This window comes from Anser cygnoides, chromosome 3, assembly GCF_040182565.1.
Source record: "Anser cygnoides isolate HZ-2024a breed goose chromosome 3, Taihu_goose_T2T_genome, whole genome shotgun sequence".
Taxonomy (NCBI): domain Eukaryota; kingdom Metazoa; phylum Chordata; class Aves; order Anseriformes; family Anatidae; genus Anser; species Anser cygnoides.
The window spans coordinates 81,208,142-81,225,840 of NC_089875.1; the positions used below are offsets into that span (position 1 = coordinate 81,208,142).

Here is a 17,699-nt window from a genome sequence, read left to right on the forward strand (position 1 = left end):
TGGCACTCACACTTGTAAATACTGAAAAAATGTTTCAGTAATAATTGTATAATTTTTCTCTTGACACATTTGCAAATATAATACATTTTTAAAACTATCTTTCTACATCCTTTCCTCTGAAAACTGAATAGACAATGAACTGGTCTCTGGAAAGGGGTGATATTCCTCCATCCTACCCTGATTCTGTAAAAGATTAAGATGGGTTTGATGAACCTTGTCATTAAGCAGGGTCTGAGAAAATTTAAACAACCATACTGAGCCAGTTTGAATTGTCTTTATTTGAAAGAATTGTCTTTACTAGAAAGAAAAAAACATATCAAAGCATACCCAAGGAGACACTCATCATGTCTTATTACCGTAACCAAACATGACAAACAAAAGTTAAAATGTCTGCTCCTAAGCCTGCTCTCTGTCCTTATGCAGGGAACAGTTTCTAATGCTTGCTTCTTCACAGCAAGAGAAAAGTCCCCCACAGCACTGTTAGCTCATGCTGCCCTTTCAGATGCACTTAATGCTGACAACTTGAAATGGTTAGAAAAATGGATTCATTCCATAATTGAAGCATAATCTTTAGTCTTAAGATCACTGTTTTTAGTAACAACTTATTTTGTATATGCTGATTTCCTTTCCCTTTTTTTGACCTCTTAGAGTTCATATTTTCTGGCCTTTCCCTACAAGAAGCAGATCCCAAATCTCACACATGTGCAAAACAAAACAAAACAAGAAACCAAACAAGACACCTGAATCTTTCAAAGTTGTATTATCCCAACAACTTGAAGAGAAAAACATCACCTGCTATAAAATCACACGTATTAGCAGGAGTACAAGTGATTTATATGGCAAGAAGAAATGAATGAAAGCATGTGATGGGTTCTGCTTTTCTTAGGTACTTCAAAAGTCTTTCTGAACAGGAGAGATGCTTTGAATTTCCCTGTACTCAGATTATCCTTTGCTCATTGCCGCTCATCATTTTTCTCTTCTTTGCTTCTGTATTCATTTTCCTCAGCTCTCAATTATCTCTATGCATTTTTGAAAGTCTCCTCTGTCATAGTCTCCACACTGTTGACCATCTGTTTGCTTGCTGTTCCCTGTCAGTCTCACTTAAGCTTGACTTTTCTTTAGCCATGTGCTAAAGCAGAGGCAGCAATCAAGATTTATGCCTGTGGTTTTCCCGGTCACTTTGACCTCACTGTTCAGTGCTAGTCTCACTTTTCTCCTTTCCCCAGACTGTTGTAGTGTCTGCCCATTTTGCCTCCATGTTGTTTTAATCTACTTTCATCTATGCCTTCCATCCAATGATCATGTCTGGAGGTACATGATGGCTTATTATAAATAGCTTCAGTGTTCAACTGAATACTGTTGGTATGTTTTCCCATTTCAATGGACTTCTTTTGGCTTCAGGTTTCATTTGATTTCCTGCTAGTGACTACTTTTTGAGCTATGCTTCATCTTCCAGCTTTCAACCACAGATCAGCTTTCCCACATTGATAGGATTACGTTATCTCTATATATACTCCAAACCATTGCTTCATTTAAAAATAACTCCAATTATAAAAATCATGTTTTTCTTTTCTTTCTAACCAAACGTTTTCCTGTATTTATTTCCTATAGAAAGACAATTTTTAAAGCTAATTTTTCCTAACTACTTGTGTTAAATTGTGGTTCTTAGAAACACATATGTTACAATGATGGTTCTTTGAGCTTACATTTTGCTAACTTTATTTAATGGGAGCTACAAAGATATCAGTGCCTATTATTAATAATATTTAAGATACATTCTAATCTATTTTAGCTTTTTTCTGGACTGGTAGGCAGACAACATAGTTCTACTGTAAATGTTCTGCACTCCATGGCCACCTAGTTAAAAGGGTAAAATTAAAGTAAAAATGAACATGTGGTAGTTATTATTCCTCTAGTTTTTATATGTCCTTTTAATACATTTCAAAAATGGATTGGTTTATTTCTGTGTACTAAGACTGTCTGTTGGTCTCAAATCACATTACCCTAGGCTAATAATGCAGATATTTTGACAGGAGGTAGTTTGCCTGAATTAAGCTGATGGATAAAAACTTAATAAGAGTTCCAGTCTCTGTATAGCAAATACCATCAGATTGGTGAAAACAATTTGTTCATTCACTGATTATATCAGGTCATATTTAATGCAGTGAAATCCACAAGGTTATAGAGATACTGTAGAATTGCTAGGTTGGGCATTATTGTAAGATTAGTTCTATTTTATTATTATTTATTTGGTTTTTAGGATTTTCACAAAGAAGGAAACTGTTATATAGACTATAATAAGCTATGGCATATACGATACATAGTTTTGACAATTTTATGCATATATGTAATATGTATATATATAGATATATAAACTTTAAATAATAAGCAATATGTCTTAAAAAAAAAAGCTTACCACAGAATAGTCCATTGGTAGTATTTGCTGTTTTCTAATATATTTAGTTCTAATTTGTTCTAATATTTTTCACTGAAAGATAGGAGAGAAAGCAAGAAAACAGATGTTAGCTGTGTTGCTTAGGGTCTGATCCTGCACCGCTGAAGTCAATGGAAGTTTTGTCATTGACTTCAATAGGAGCAGGATTTGAACCTTATGCTCTATCAGAACACAAAGGAACCAAAGCAATGGGCACTTTGTCATCCTGAAATGAAACTTCATATCACATTTTGACTCTGACTGTAGCAGGTTTTTGCACATCAGTTTGTGGCTGAATGACATTTGATTTTTTATTCAAGTATACTAGAAATGTGATTTAATTTGTTTTTCAAATGGGTATCAAAACTCCCCTGTACAGCTGTACCATAAAAGTTTTTTAGAAACAGATATCATTTTTTGCCAAGATACTAAGAGAGTTCTACTAGAGACTGTGAATTTTACAATATTTAGAAATAAACATAGTAGGAAGCTACAGTAGAGCTTTCAGCTACATGAAGACAAAGTAAAGCTTCAGCTTCACACAGCCCAAGCTCTGATTTAGGTATAGACAGATCAAGTTGCTAGGTATGTTTAATGTTTGGTAACAACCTGCTGGGAGGAGCATAACAGCCACAGGGCTGTTACTTTCCTGTGCACTGAACTATTGAAATAGCAGGTTATGTCATCACAGTCAAACGTGCTACTAAAGCAGACTTCCACCAGTTACAAAACAAGTAACTATGTACTTGAGGAAGAAAGTGATATGAAGTACAATCTGTCCAAAGAAAGGAGAGATTTGTTTGCCAGGGTGAAACAGGAGACTTGGAGACACTTTTTGTTCTAACGTTACAAATATATACTGAACATCTCCTCAGATGGACATCCCCTCAGGTACTGCAAATGTCTTTTTAAAAATAGTGATGAAAATCTAAACCTAATCCTGAAAAGAAAAATGTGTGTGGTAGCATCACATTTTCTATGACTGTTTCAAGAAAGGTTTGTGAAATAAGAGTTCTACTTCTGACTCCTGCTAGGTGAGTTTTTAGCCTTTTGCTTTTTCTTTCCTTCATCCATAGTTAGATTGCATCTCATGGTGGTAGGTCCTTTTAGACTGAATGGGAGCTAAACAGTACTTGTGCTTTATTATGCAATTTGTGTAATGCAATTTATTATACAGTTAGTTCTGTAAAGACCTGGACTAACTCAAAGACTTTCAAGATACCTGCAGTTCAAAAACAAGAAATTGCTCGATACAATTATATATGCTGATACACAGTTAGTGTAACTAGTTGTCTCATGTGCAAAGAAAGGTTTCACATATTTGATTTTGGCAGCAGAACTGCATCTCCAGATCTTCCTTTTTCCACTTCCAGTTAACTGTAGTATGATATCTGGATGAAGTATCTATCTAAGTGCTGAACACCACCAGTAGGATTTCATGAATGCAATGCTATTTATTTGGTATACTGGCCAAATATGTCATTCCTTTTCCAAAATAATTTCATGTTGATGACTATGAGAAGTAGGTAAATATCTGTTCTGAAACTTTAGAATTTCCTTAGGAATTTCTGTTAGGCAAAATAGTAGGATGATTATATATAGGCCTAAGAATAGGGGAGAAGTACAGTGGAGAAACTGGCAAAAGGGAAAGCCTGTTCTGATCCTGTCATAAATGTTCTCAGAAATGTCTTTAGTTTGTTTGGTGGAGGTTCTTTTTTCTCATTTGTACCTAATAGTGATGCTTGCCTGTGATACTAATAGCTTGCCTTACAAAAGCATGGTGAGGATTTGCTTTTCAGTATTTACAAAATAGTTTTGAGCTCCTTCAATTAACAAAACTGAAATCATTATATCAGTACATCAGAATAATATAAACTACTTAAATTAATCTAACAAAAACCGCTGTACTCAAGAGTTCTAAGAATGTATTTCAGTAGTGTAATTTATTAAGATGTTTCATCTGTTTATGTCGCCTAGAAAGAATACAAAGGATTCAAAGATCATAGTTGTTGCAAAATAAGACATTAGATATTTTGACCCTGTATTTCCTAATCTTTGATGGTTTCTTTCAGACCTGTTGAAGAATTCAAGTCCCATTGTCACTAGAACAAACAAAATCCTTGAAGTGCACAGATGCTTTTCAATGAGAAATGAACACTATTGAAAGGTGCTATTGCAAATACATAAGTGCCATCATAACTGAAATGCTAATTGAGCTTGTATGTACTAAATTAAAAAATTCTTCAACTGTAACATCTCTCTAGAGTGAAACATTTGATGACAGCATGGCAATGAGCCAGCCCACTGTAATGATTCCTGTGGAAATCTTTAAGAGAGAATACAGCTTATAACAGGGAGAGCTAAAGAAGTTTCTCCATTAAGCTTAAATGATAGAATAGCTAAGTGTGCAGCTTCTATCTAGATGGGAGAGATTACTCACATTGGTGCCTATTTAATAGCTGAAAGATCTTTGTGGTGAATCTATCACAGCTAGTGTAGTTAGTATGCCAAAAACGTGCTGTGTGAAGGGGCAGTGAATGTCTCAAATCAAGAGCTTAAAGCAAGGTTCAGTCCACCACTTAGTGTTGAGGTTCAATCTCATAATTAACTGTCTAGCAAGAGTCGCCAAGTATATTTGTCCAGCATTTTAAGACAATATATTTCCAGTCTGATTTATATATGTGTTCTCATTAGAAATATAGTCAGAGATTCTGCTGCTGCTCTTTCAGGACAAATCATATTTTATTCGGCTACTTACTTTTTATTTGTTGCATATGCCAGCAAGCCTACTTTATTTATTTATTTATTTATTTATTTATTTATTTATTTATTTATTTATTTATTTATTTATTTTAGGAAGAAAAACACAGTTTTAGCTAACCAGGCTATTAGGTGAAAAAATACAAATCTTTCATTTCTGGTCCACGGCCTTCCAGCTGTTTTGGGGAGTACTGATAGCCCAAGAATGGGTGGTTCACTTCTGGCAGGCAAGGGTGAAGATAGCCAAGCTTGTCTGGAAAGCTAGAGCAAAGTAAAGGTCCATGAAGAGCTGGGCTTGATCCTCCTAATGCTAGTGGGGTAGTAAGAAGAGAAGACATAATAGTGATAGCCATTGCTGACTTACCAGTGATGACATCTCCACGGGCAGCAGCAGATTCTCCAGGTTCTGGAATAGTCCCAGAAATTAGTACGACTAGACAATTTTTGCCATCTCTGACATTTTGCTGACCTGCGTAGTTTCTTTGGCTTTGCTTGTGATACAAACAGCCCTGGCTCCATGGGTATGTTCCTAATTGAACAGTTATATCTACTACTCTTTAATTTATGAATTGTTTTGTGCAGTTTGGCATTTTTGTAGTTCTTTACTAGTATAGTCAAAATATATCATAGTATCTATTTCTAGAGGAAATTCTTAGGGCAATTTACTGAGGAAACCATGGTTGAAGCCTGCAAATTGACTACAATAAAAATGTTGTCCTCAGTTCAATAGTTAACGTTAAGATAGGAGATGCTGATTATTTTTTTCTTTGCTTTGTTAGTGATGAATGGAAGCAAATTTGATGCAGACAGCAGTCTGGTGGAATGATGCAGAGCTATCTATGAAAACACCTGTACTAATCCACCAATGCAGTAAATTATAGCTACAAGCAAAAGACATTGATCCAAGCGGATCATTAACAGCTTTAACCAACTGATCCAAGTAATAGGGTAAATGAGAGAATGTTATCAAGATCTGATTTTTACAGCTGTCAACTACAATTGTTAAAACATGGTAACCACTTTCTCTCAATTTCAACCATTTTATGACTTAAGTTTAGTATATGCTACTGTGGGCAGCCAACAAGGATCAATTAAGTGGTAAACTACACAGGAAAAAATTGCCCAGCTATCATGCACTCCATTTACCAGGAGGTCAGTCACAAAGGGAGAGATAATTGCTGCAAGCCAGCAAAATTAATCGGGGATGAGCCAGAAAGGATGATGTATGTTCTGTGACAAAGTACGTGACAGAGATGTACGCACAAACCTGTAGCTGCTTGCCTTGTTGAGGACACAAGGACAAGAGAAGGAGACCTGTGAAAAACAATTAGCGTGGCTTCAGAGTGAGCAGTTCTTAATTATCCATAACATGTCGACATCAGATAATTAGTGTCCCAATTTTTAACAATATTTGGTCATTAACTACAGTAGAATAGAGAAGATAAAGAACAGAGCCATTTGTCTGAGCTATGTGTTACATAACTATGTCTGCCTGTGAACATAAGTCAACTAAATCATGTTCATGAAAATGACACAGAAATCTTCTTATTGTTCAACCGATATAAATGTCCTAAATTCAAGCTTATAACAAACTGCATTTTATGTTTCCAGAAGGTAGTTTGTTAAGACTGTGATAGCAACCTACAAAATAAAGCAGGCTTAAATGACAGCTGTAATTTAAACCCCCAAACTTGCTGATTTTTCATCTGTACTCTTAAATTTTCAGGATAATCTACACAGCAAGCAGGATAATTCATATGACTTAGGCCATTTTAGTATTCATGCTAATATAGAAAAGGCTATTTTTAATTCAGTTTCCTAAAGAGACCAGGCTGTGTGAGTGTGCTATCTGTGTATCTCTTTGGAAAATTTTCTTTCATCTCCTTTCAACATTTTTTGATCATTTTTAACTACGTTTGACAGAACGGTAGAAATCTTAGACTCCTACATGAAGTTAGCAGTCCAGTGAAGACCTGTACCATACTGAATGAGATAAATCCTGTATCGGATGTAAGTGAATCCACTTGAAACACAGAAAACTGTAAGAAAATTATTCACAAAACTGCTGGAATTTTCTAATGTTAATGAAAGAATTCTGAAAAGTGCAAAATGGGGTGTTTCTTATCTTTCTTCCATCTTCTTTCAGCTATGTAAAAGCACAACAAGACAGAGGATAAGAGGAGGAGATGCACATACACATATATATGCATATTTGCAGCTTATTTTTGTTAATTTCTCTTTCTTCTACTGTATTTTCCAGACTTTTTAAGCCAGATCTCACTTCCTCTGAACTGACCTGTAAGAACAGGTCCTGCCATTGTTATTCATAGCTTTTCTTTTTAAGAATGGCTCTCCTAAACTTTCACCTATGCTTCAACAGTTCATAGTTGTACAGGATTGTCCACTGAATCCAGAGTTTCCACTCATGTTTGCATTTACAGAAGCAGACCCTCAAGTTTCTGTATCTTCTTTCTCAGACTTGCTGATGGATGTGTCTAGCATCTCTCCTTCTGATAGTCTCTGTCATCTAAGTGTTTCTCCTTTTTGAGTACCGCATTTCCTACTGTGTCACAGAGTGCTCATTTTTCTTCATAGCACCCAAGCTCTTTTCATAGTAGCAGCTGAGTCAGCAGGCCAGATTCAGAGCCAGTAAACTCGGATGCTTATGTGGAGAAATGCCATTTACTTTGCTAAAGAGTCTATTTAAGTTCATAGAGTCTCTAATCAAGCCTGTGAAATGAGGAATTCAGTGGTAATATTTCAGAGCCAATGCTCTAATGATCTGTCTCTGTGGACCTCCTGTGGAATTATTCCAAATATTCCCCTGTGTAGCTGAAATCAGAATTTCACCCTTAGTTCTAAGTATTTGTATTGCAGCTTAACTAGCAATGAAAAGGGAAACCTGTCATTGTTCTTTATATTGTGTAGATTTAATCTCATGAAACATTTTAGGACTAAACATTCTGCTCTTTGATGTTGGCATTAAACATTAGCATTTAAATCTTTGGTGGATATTTACATTGTTGTAATCAGTGGAGATTGATAGGTTTCTTTAGGGAGTGATTTGGAACAGAAGCCAAATTTAGGAATTGTGCATTGACTCATCCTTAATTACAGAGGAAGCTTTAGATTACCTTCCCTATTTAGTCACCTAAATTAACTGCCAAAAGTAAAATGCCATGAATGCCCCCTTCCTCCTGCCCCCATATATGCAAATGTTAATTTCTGCCACAGTGTTAACAGTAAATATTTACATGATTCTTTTTATTTTCAATAAAATACTTAACAAGTACATTAAAATATAATTTATTGTCTTCAGGATTTTAAGACTCCTTAAAAAATAGTTTGCTAGTTCTAATAGTAATTCAAGTTACTAAGACTGTTTGAAGCTTTTTTACCATTGGCAGAATTAGCTGAGATATTTAGTGAGGATATGCACGTACAGGTGTGTCTTTAGGGTTATTTCATTTGATTACAGTTTACAGCACTAATGTTAAAAAGTTTCAAAAATGTAAATTATTTATTCTATGCTTTCTTTCTACTTTAATAGCAGTTAAGAGCCTCCATTAGGTGGGCTGCAGGTGCCTTACAGTTTATCTTACCTACAATAATGCAGTGATGACCACCCATCAGCATTATATACATTTGTGTAGGCAATAAATTAGCTGAGCCGTGCAGTGGCACAGAATAATTACAAACAGATAACCTTCCATGAGCAATAAATTAGAGTAAGTGAACTCCTTCACCATCCTCCTGGGAGCAGTTTTTCAACCTTTGCCCTAGAAGGTACCTCAGGCTCCCAGAATATTATCGCGGTTGTGATGCTTTAGAGAGTAATTTCTAGATGCCAAAGAGGAAACTACCTTTCGCACCTTTGCTGACTACAGGAGAAGTAAAGGATGGAGGTGATCTCTCAGTCAGAAAAGTCTCATCCTGCTTAGCCATTTATAAATCAAAACCAAGAGCTCAAATGCTCCTTGGATACTAGCAGACAGGCAGTGAAACCCTAAAGCATCATGCATTCCCTGTTTACAAAAGCTATGCCCACACAAATAAGGCCAGGGTCCATGGTCAGGGCTAATGCTTGCAAAGTTATACCTGTTTATCTCCCCAAACTGTGTGTCTACATTGAGGTTTCCCACCAGGGAAGAATCTCGGCCCATTCTAATTGTAGACTCGTGTCTGAACATTGCCTAGCAGGGAGGCAGCTAAACTAAATCCGTGCCCAACAGGCTAACCATGCTAATGAACTAACAGCATGAGCAAACATGTGTGTATACCCCATCCTCAACTCTACCACAGTTTAGTTTAATAGTTTAAGCTCACTAAGTTTACTGAGCTGTATTTATAGATTAAGAGGTCTATAAAATTTAACTTCTTGGAAAGTACTGTAATAGGCTAATCTTAAAGTGACAAAACTATGCACAAAATCAGCAAAAACTACTTTCCTGGGGGAAACACCACAGCTGCCAAGTATGGTGAAGATAGTGAATGGTTACCAAGCCTCTTTTCTTATAGACTCCTGTGAATACAGAATACTTATGCAGATTGGGAATAGTAATGCTCAGTGCCACAAATTCTGTTTTGAAATTTGTTTATGGTTTAACATTGGATATACAAAAAGGGTTTTGGTTTGGACTTCATATTTTCAAAGTTTACATTAGTTTTCAGTATTCATTTAAATTTTCATTTCAACAACTTGCTATGAGGCCTAGGGAAGGGAAAAAAAATCAGAGGACACAAAAAATAGTTTAGAAGTTATTTATGAAACATGCAGAATTGTTGTTTCAAAATCTGGGAAAACCTTAATTATATTTTGGAGAGAAGAAATTAAGTAAAGGATTTCAAAGGTCTTCTTGCTTATTTGTGCTCTGACTCAAAGGCAGTTTTAGGTTTTTCTTTAAACCTGGTAGGCTTCTAAGGCCTTCAAAATGGCTATTTTCTGCCTTTAAAATAAAGAAAAGGATAGAATAAATTTTCTTTTCATTTAACTTCCACTGAAAAGTTAGATCACAACCTAAAGAGTTGTGATCTCAAAAATCCATTGAGATAAGAAGGTAATTATTCAGTTATTCATTTTCGCACATTTTAATCATCAAATTTTACATCCAAAGAAAGATAGTTTTGACATTTCCTCTAAAATCTGAGAAATACTTACTCATGTAAAATTTTTTTTTTTCAATTAGGGAACAAATGCTTAGAAATTTGCACAAGCAAGCAATAAAATCTGACTTGATCCTCTTTTTTTTCTGTGTTCAGAAATGCATTTAGTTGAATGTTTTCAACTTAATCAGTACATCTCAAGGGCACCTTTGGTGTAAAAGGAGTGCAGTTTGACCCCTGTCGCTTTATAAAGAGTCACTGATCTCCATTAGACTGTATATCCCACTGGGTAGTATCAGTTGCCCTTTTGTTATTGTAAGCTCTTTCTCTTACTTTTACTGTTTAAATAAATATATTGAAGTTAAAGAGTTAATGACAAATTCAGGAAGTCTTGACTTAATGGTGATGAAGTGAGACGTATTTTGTGCCATTCAATGTACACAATTTATAACCCCGTTTGATTACCGCAGCATGTCCTCCATTTATAAGGATTGCACCCAGGGGACTAGTCAACTTATTAATTCATCACTTGCTGCCTTTTACGGTTGCAATACTCCTTTATGGGATACAAGCAGAGAGTTCTTGTAATCCGAAAAGTGCCAGCTGACTGGTTCCACTCTAGCTGACCCTTTGTCTGCAGGCACAATGCTGATAACTTCTCTAAGGGTTCCTCTTTCTCAGAGGCTGCATTACAGTCCTGCCTTTTGTCTTAGGATGGGAACGACACCGTGGAGCTGCACTCAACAGCCATAGTTGTTGCAACTGGCAGGGAGGAAAGGCCTTCCACAAGTTAACCTGTAGCTTTTTTTAAGTGCCTTTTGATTTATCTGTCACCTGATCCATCAGCAATGAATAATTTTCATGGAAGGTGCACTTTAATTACCTTCCCATTTGACTAGCATTATCATGCCCTATCTAGGTAATTAATCTCACAAAGTATCCAATTTCAGTCTTTATTGCTGGCAGGCAGGCCTTCTGAATTATATGTGCTTGAACGGGCATTGGGTTTGTTTTTAAACCAAATAGGCCATGAAACAAATCGTGGGTCCCTTTTTATTTTTTTATGTTGTGGTCTGATTGCTTTGCTTGCCACAGCTAAGATTTGCACAATGTAGAGCAGGAATGGGCACTGGTAGAAAATGGTGGATAATACAATGATAAAATAGCAAAGATCATAAAAGTCAATCAGTCTCTGAAGAAATAGTTACCATATTGTGAAACTAGGTAACAAAAATAATTTTTCACTCTTGAAAAATGTATAGCTTTTACAGTATGAACTCTTTATGCCAAAGTTTCTTTGTAAAGCTGATGCATTCCTCCCAATATCAGAACAGGAATTTGCAATTGCGTTCAGGTTTGTGTTTCATTGCTCTGTGGGTGAAAGACAGACCTTTAAAAATGTACTTTTGAATCAGCAGATTAAATATCCTGGTAATAAATTTGTAGAAGTTGTTATTATTTTTTCTCATGCCTGTCTCATTAAAAATGGTAAAGAGTTAAGGTATTTGGAAAGCTGAACAAAAACTGTCTCCATGAGTGAAAATAAATAATACTGTAGTGAGAATGTTTCATTCAGTTGCCTATGCTTTAGACATACTATGTCTATTTTTGAACTTGCTTTGCAATTTTTGTGAAAGTGTCTTATCTCCTCTGTTTCCTCTCAATTCCCTTTCCACCCAGCAAAGAACATTTTTTACAGGTTAAATTTTACAAAGGTTTTGACAGAAACATCTTACCTCAAATACACTTGAGAATTCCATGTGAATTTTCACAGGTCCATTTCCTAGACTATGGAAATAAACGTACTCTACAGCAGAAGCTGATAAGAATGTGCGCTTTATTTAAGGTTCATTTATTGAGTACAGAACAGATTTGTTGAATTAGAAAAATGTTTTCCAATAGAATTAAGAAAGTATGAAATTTGTAAAGGAAATTATGAAATCTTAAGATAGCAAGATTTTTCTTTCTTGTCATCATTTTAAGTTAGCCAAAACAAGCTGCTTGATATCCTTAATATCCTTACTAAAACCTCTTAAAATAAGCAGTTTTACAAAGGCAGTATTGAAGTTGTAGCACTGCTTCTTCTTTACTGTTTGCAGGACTTCTTTAATATCAAAATTTGATTACCCACCAGAAAATTTGCTTTCATATTTAATGGAGTGTTATCGATAATAATAATAATGATGATAATGATGATAATAATAATAATAATTGTTATTATTAATTTGATTGTAAGTTTTCCACATATGAGAAAATTTAGTATATTTGTGTCTTATGCTTAGAAATATTTTAAGAGAAAAAAATCTGAAAATATTTAACTAGATGAAAAGCAGAGGCCATATAAGTCTCGCTTCTACCACTTTGAACTTCAGAAAATGAAGACAATGAACAGTATGGAGATTGATTCTGGAACCCAGAAACTTTCACCTTTAGGTCACTAATTCAAATTCAGTCAACCCAAGCAGTGACCAAAAATTGTTACCATATGACAGTTGTTTGTGAACTGTGTGGAATTTAAATGATGATCTCAGTTCATTTTCTTTTTCATAAACATCATCATAAGCAGTGCTTTTGGAAGTCACTCAAAAGAGAAGGTAAGATAAAAGGAGTGTGACCTAGTAAACTTTTCACTCCTGGTAATGATCCCTTCAGGTGAATGCAGTAGCTGGAGAATTTTACATTGCTGATGTACCACCAGAGAGAATTTGTAATTGTACATATTCTCTGGATAAAGAAAGAATAAACTACTTCAGTAGTTTATTCCTTAAATACCATATTTTAATTAATTTGTGACCCAGTGTCCTAGAATGATTGCCAGTCTCATACATATAAAAAGAAAAAAATCAACTTTTTTTTTTTTTTTCCTGCAGCTTTACTAAATGATAAACTGATCTCTTTAGTTTTGCTTGCAGTTTGCCAGGAAAGAACATATTTTAGTACTCAAGTAATGGTTCCTGACATGTATATTTAGATTTCCATAATGCTATTATAGTAACTGTTTTCAGTCACAGGAACATAAAAAGCCTTAAAAAAGAAAACTCAAAAGAACTTTATTAAAGTATGGTCATTTGCAGAGCATGAAGGATCTTTGCCAGCTGCCAAGCTTTAGCTTTGCTGCTAACTTTGAAGAGAAATACAATATTTGGTCTGAAAAGTATTTGTGTTCTCCAGTGTCACAACTGATGTTGAGACAAGGTACAGGGTGCTTAATTAGTCTTTCTTCAAGACTGTGGCTTTAACAACTTTTAGAATGCTGACAGAGCAAAAAGCATGTACAAAATAGCCATTTTGAAAGGTCATTTAAGGTAATGTACAGCAGCTTTGTCAGTTGAGACAAAGAATGGTCTACTGGTTAAGGCACTAGACTGGGGCTCTGGAGATCCATGATAAATTACACAGTCAGTCCCATAGGCGTCTTGTGTTACTTTGGATAAATGACTTAATCTCTTCATGCTGCTGTTCTTCTTGAGAAGAATGAGGATAATGGGACTTCCTTGCATCAAAGGAGCATTGTGAAGAAAAATCCATTTGTGTATAGATACTATTTTGCTAGTGGCTATAGAAGTGCTAAGATAGGTTGAAGTTATTAATCTTCCTGCTTTTTTTTTTTTCTTGTTATAATGTATAATGGAATTAAACGCTTCTTTTCATGTTAATCTAGAGCTGCTAGTCTTCTTTGTTCAGAAATGGCTAAATTCTTCTTGACCGGAATACCTGTAAACTTCCCTTGACAGACTTTTTTTGTCCCTCTATGTTTTCCCTGGGAACTGTAATGAAAGAGAGATTGTAAACAGGACTAGTACAGTATATCAACAGCTTTTTAAGAAAACTTGGGTCTTGTGGAGTTTGGCTGGAGGATTCAGTGAGCAGATAGCAGGATTAGCCCTTAAGGATATTTTAACAATATACGTTTATTTAAAAATCCTGAGATTGTGACCCTTCTGAAATAGTTTGTTCTTGCTGGAACTTTGCTTTTAATCACTAATCATTATGACATTTTATTGGCAACCTAATCCTTATGATTCCTTATGCAATGTTCTAGATAAGTATCCCATGGGACAAAAGCAGGTCTTTAATATAGCAGGTTTTAAACTGTAATATTGATGCATTCCTCCATTGCCTAATTGCACCTGGGAAGATCTGTTCTTGTTGCAGTTAATAAGCTGCTCACATAGTACTCGAAAATAACAAGACTGGTCACATTAAAGTTCTCTTTCATGGCTCATATTTTATGTCACCCCACAACTCCAAATGAGAGAAATGATTTTATGGAAACCAGCACCATTGCTCTATATCTTTGTGTAAAAATACCTTAGGATTTTTTTTATACTGACAGTGTTCCAAAACTTAGGTGTCACCTTTCTGCCACATCACAACACCATTAAAGCTCAAGAGGTTGTTCAAAAATATGGGCATATGATTTTTAGCTTTTGTTGTAATTGCTCTGGGGTAAACAATTTTAAATCTGATGGTTTTCTAAGATCAAACAAAAATATGTGCAAAGGACAACTGACAATACTAAATTGTGGGGACCAATTTTGTTATTTTTATTTTTCATTAGGAATACAGCTTTGGAATAAAGTCAGTCGTAGTCCAGAAATAAAACTGTAGACATTCAGCAAATTCAAACCTTTAATAAAAGTGGCTACCACAGAGTAAATTTTAGAGACAAACACTGAGCACAGTTTCCCACAACCCCATGTGATGATGAGCAAAGGCAGAACTATCAAGAATGGATAAAGTTATTAAATGAATTCCTTGTCTACACATTCCAGAGATTTATGGCCAACTTTGCACTATCCTGTCACCATAGGACTAAGGAATCCTTACCCATATATGGTCTAACCTGAAGTTTCGATGTTTTTTTTCTAATCTTCTTTCCTTTCCCTTCTCCAGCCCTTCTCCTTGCCCCTTCTCTTCTCCCTCTTTTCTTGGCATTTTACAATCACTTAACTCATTAATATTGCGTAGAAGTTAAAACATTGCAATTCACTTACAAGTCAAATTCCAAAGGTTTTCAAAATTAATGTTATTGCTCTTATAAATAAGGGTTTTAGCTGACACCACTATCAATTAATATAGTTCATATTCTTGTAAAGCAGTTAGGATTTGTATGGAATAGAGTTACATCTTCCACATGTTTTTTGAAACAGAGAGAATAGAACTTACTAGTCCAGTAAATACTACAGTGTTTTGTTTTTTTTTTACACCATTGTAGTAAGAAAATAGAGCAAAACCATTATTTTTAAAAAAGAAGACAGAAATTGGAGCCTCTTTATCTTCTCCTGTGCAGCACAAAAATGTATTCAGTTTAATGTAATTCCATAATGCACTCCTAAACTGTCAGATTTCTAAATGTGAGCCATACATCATGACAGCACAGAACAATGTATTTTGTACCAAAGCAGTTCTATTAGGGAAGGTGAAAATATGTTAATCCTACCTCGATCATCAGGGACCTATATGGATTTGCAGTACTCTTTTAACCTTGAAGTGAGTAGGTGATACCACTTCTGACTTATCTGTTCAACTACAAATATTTTCTGTTTGACAATATTATTTATGACTTCATAGACATCACTAGTTATTATTTGCATGTATGCAAGCTACTAAAAATCTCAGAGAATCTTTTGTTTCACCTTTTTTTTAATGGAAATTCTCTGAGGGTTTTATGTTTTTTCCATAATTTGTATCCATTTCCAGTCAGAATAATAATTGTTATATTTTACTCTAGAAATTTTGGACATAAAACTGCTCACAGTTTCTTCTGCCCACATATTGCACTGAAATGCAGGCTAGTGTAGGAAAACCTGCCATAAATCTGTTATGCTCATTTATAGATTATTGCACTGAATTGTCTCAAATGCAATTTCATAATAAGAACACCTAAAATTACCATTATAAAGTATATTTTGACCTTTTGGGAAATGATCATGTTAGGTGACCAACACTAATTATATTATTAAATCCATTGCGGGGGGAGGGTAGAGAGAGAAAAAAAATACAGGTAAAGTAATTACAGGTTTTACACTGGATAAAAGCCTTTATTATTATTATTATTATTATTATAGGTTATAAATTTGAAGTACTACCAGACAAATCTCTTACAGCAAAATATGCAAGTAGTTAGACTTTGGTACAAGGTTGTGAATTAAAAACTACTCATGTACTCATCATATGAAACATCTTGGGGAATTTTTTTTTTCTTTTTCTTTTTTTTTTTTCTTGTCATGAGCATACATAGAAAATCTCAAGATAAATATGTCAGTGGTGCAGATTTAATATAGTGTAATATCTGTGGAGATTACCTGTGAAAAAATAAAATAGATGAGGCTCAGACTCATAAGAGTTGAAAGTAACTTCTTCACTTTTGTGGCATTAGCTGCTGTATTTTTGTTCTTGCATTACTGTCTTCCATTGCTCTTTGAAAAATAAAGAGAAACTTGAAACCAGAGGCTTGGTAATGGGTTGATTAATGGCATTTGACTACAGATCAGTTGTGGTTTGTTTGTTTGTTTGTTTGTTTGTTTGTTTTTAATGGATATTTATACTTTAGATTGAATTTCACAAAATAATTTGCTTAGATTTTACTTAAGAAGTATGAAATCATTTATATTTTAAAGTTTGACAGAATTCTTTGGTTATGAGAAGTCCAAGGTTAGCCACATAGAAAATAAAACTTAGTCTTCAGCGTGGGTACAACATGGACTCCCCAAAGATGATCTTTACTGCGCTTCTTCAGCCCTGTGAGCCCGTGACAGCCTGGAGAAACCTCAAAGAGGTAGTTTAATTCTACATAAAAGTACTAATTAGCTCCATTACATAGGTGAAAAAGAAAAGACACAGAGTGCTTGAAATGATCTGAGTGCTGAGTCCTGCACTCATAATGCAGGCACGAGTGTTCAGAAGGCAAGGGAATAGTTTCCTGCTACTCTTTAGTGTGGTTGCACGGTTCCTAGATCTCATGTAAAGGAAACAATGGGAGTGTTGTTTTGAGCACAGGGGAGAATAGGAATGTTTTATCAGTAGCCCATATTTAGGAGGGAATAAAAATAATATTAATTTTCACCCTCAGCTCCCTGTTTGTGGTGCGTGTAGAAAGTCAGGTGTCTCAGGAGTAGTGTTCAGAAGAAACATGCTGGAAGAAAAGCTGTTGAAGTTAGTTTGTTGAAAACTAACATAATTCATTTCCTTCTGCCTTTAATTGGTCATTGGCATATACTGAGAGCCAAAAAAAACTGTTCAGAGGTGAGTGTGCCAGTATCCATGCTCTTTTAGAGAAAAGATCAGGCCCAGCCTTTTGTTAATGAGGTGTTATGGGTCACAAATGCTCCTCCTGTCTTATTTTGTAGCCTGTGATATGGGAGTCAGGTTTGGTTCCCATCTTTAACTAATTAGTTTA

The 17,699-nt window shown here is 35.1% G+C and overlaps 1 protein-coding gene across 8 annotated transcripts in view; it reads left to right on the forward strand.

The window, feature by feature from the left end:
* EPHA7 (EPH receptor A7) overlaps positions 1-17,699 on the forward strand; it is a 169,549-nt gene that overhangs the window by 61,395 nt on the left and 90,455 nt on the right. Inside the window, exon 6 of one of the 8 annotated variants that reach the window (XM_066994514.1) lies at positions 4,507-4,630. The exons of the other annotated variants lie outside the window; for them this stretch is intronic. Within the exon in view, the coding sequence (XP_066850615.1) occupies positions 4,507-4,598 (92 nt within the window). The 3' untranslated portion in view covers positions 4,599-4,630. Of the gene's footprint in view, positions 1-4,506; positions 4,631-17,699 lie in introns of those variants that run through there. 8 annotated transcript variants of the gene reach the window in all.